General features: G+C 16.2%; 2 protein-coding genes across 2 annotated transcripts in view; both read right to left on the reverse strand.

The window, feature by feature from the left end:
* The window catches only part of PF3D7_0527000 (DNA replication licensing factor MCM3, putative), a gene marked incomplete at both ends in the record, with an annotated part of 3,048 nt that extends 2,402 nt beyond the window's left edge, over positions 1–646 (reverse strand). The window contains one exon of the mRNA XM_001351790.1: positions 1–646. This exon is cut by the window's left edge and continues 2,099 nt beyond it. Coding sequence (XP_001351826.1) covers positions 1–646 — 646 coding nt within the window.
* Positions 647–2,458: 1,812 nt separating this feature from the next.
* PF3D7_0527100 (ubiquitin-conjugating enzyme E2 N, putative) overlaps positions 2,459–2,500 on the reverse strand; it is a gene marked incomplete at both ends in the record, with an annotated part of 796 nt that continues 754 nt past the window's right edge. Inside the window, one exon of the mRNA XM_001351791.1 lies at positions 2,459–2,500. This exon is cut by the window's right edge and continues 180 nt beyond it. Coding sequence (XP_001351827.1) covers positions 2,459–2,500 — 42 coding nt within the window.

Here is a 2,500-nt window from a genome sequence, read left to right on the forward strand (position 1 = left end):
TATTAACAACACCTTCAACAGCTACTAATTTATTTATCATTGAACTTTGTAAACCTCTGGGTGTTACATGATGTCTACCTAACCAACCACATATACCAATTTTTGGAGGATCGATATCTACTTTACTATCTTCAGATTTCCATAATTCTTTTATGGCAGCTTGGTAAGCTGGTAAAGCTAAATAAGGTTCTTTAATTAAACATTTTGCTAATAATTCAAATTGTTCATTTCCTGTTTGGAAATTATTAATATTACATATAAGTCTTTGATGTATTATAATATTCGGTATGTTTTTATTTTGCATTCTGTTATATTCATCAATAGCTTCGGTTCTTAATTCTGTAATCTTTTGATGTATATATTTATTTGTTTGTACAAATAATAAAAAACCTTCTAATAATTGTTTATATTTCTGTTGAGTAAATACAACACTTTGTCTTCCAGACTCATATTCACTAACAATATTCTGATTTAATTTCTGTAATCTCTTATCTCTACTATCTTTTTCAATTTTCATAGAGTTATCTAATATTGAAGAATGGTTTAATGAGGAATCCATCAACGTATAATTTAGCTCAGAGTTGAACGTCCTGTATTCAGACCTCCCGAAGGGGGTGCTGTTCTTTTCTATGCTCAAGCTTTCCATATTAAACAAATTATGCAAAAATAAATCAATATGTTGATATGTAAATGAATGAATAAATTAATAAATGAATAAATATATATATATATAATAAAATGGATATAAAAAATAAAAAAAAAGGAGAAAAAATTAATATAAATGGATTTATTTCGTTTATGTCATATATTATTATACACGTATATATGAATATGTTTAATCAATAAGGATAAAATGAAGTTCATACATAGAAAATGTACATATATATATATATATATATATATTATATATACGTTTATATTTTATATATATTATATATACGTTTATATTTTATATCATTAAGGTTGCCATAATATGATATAATTAATCATAAATAAATAAATAAATAAATATATATATATATATATATATATATATATACATTTATGTGTAAATTTTATTTACATTTACATTGAACGAATCTAATACTAATTTCTTTTTCTCTTTATATATACATGAAATATATAAAATGTGTGTATAAATTTTTATACATTAAAGTTATATAAATAAATAAGTATATATATATATATATATATATATTTTATATTATACTAATAAGAATACGAATGAGAAAAAAAAAAAAAAAAAAAAAATTATATATATATATGTCTTTTCGAATAGTATAATTTTCATTTATTTATTATAAAAAGAAATAACTCTCTTATTTTTTTAAAACTAAAAATATGTAATATGTTTATATATATATATAATGTAAATAAATATTCAGGTATTATTTAAGCATAATGGAATATTATACAATTTGTTCATTCAATCATTTTTTTCCTTTTTTTTTTTTTTTTTTTTTTTTTGTATATAATCCAGAATTTAAATATACTTAATATTATACAAAAATGAATAAATATATATATATGAATATATTTATATTAATAAAAAAAAAAAAAAACTAATTATATAAAATATATTATTATTTCTTCTTTTTTTTTTTTTTTTTTTGTTTATATGGAAATAAGAAAAATAAAAAATTAAAGCAGGTAATAATAGTATGTGTATATATGTATATATAATATATTATATATATTTTTTTTTTTTTTATGTATACATTTATTTATATATACAAATAATTATTGAAAAAATATGAACTTGTCTTCGTTTACACAAATAATGTATATATATATATATATAATATATATATATTTTATTTTTTAATTTATTTATTTATTCCATATAAATAAAAAAAAATATATAATTTTGTTTTTTATTATATGAATATATTTATTTTAAAGAGATGAAAATTTTGATAAAAAAACAAAAAAAAAATTTATTTTTTGTTATCTATTATATTTTTAAATTTTTTATATATATATTAACTTGTGCGCAAAAAGATATAATTTTAATATTAAGACATGAATCAAAAATTATACATACATACATATATATATATATATGTACTTATTACCAATGTTAGCTTTTTTTCTTTTATAAGATAAGGGTTACGTGAATATCTTTTCAAAGTATAATTATTTTATTATTATTATTTTTTTTTTTTAATATTTTTACGAAAAGTTCTAAAATATTTCATATATATAAAGATATACAACATATAAATATATTTATATATATATGTATATTATTCCTTATGTGTATTAAAAAAAAAAAAAAAAAAAAATTATAACATAGAATAAAAAATATATTTATATATATATATATATATATATATTTATTTATTTATTTATTCATATTGAATCATACGAATATATTATTAATAAAATTACACATATTTATTATAAAATCTTCAAAAAAAGAAATAAATAAAGAAAAATATTCTTTTAATAATTTTTATTATAAAACATTATTATTTGCATAAATTTTATTCCATTGTCT

This window comes from Plasmodium falciparum, assembly GCF_000002765.6.
Source record: "Plasmodium falciparum 3D7 genome assembly, chromosome: 5".
NCBI lineage: Eukaryota > Apicomplexa > Aconoidasida > Haemosporida > Plasmodiidae > Plasmodium > Plasmodium falciparum.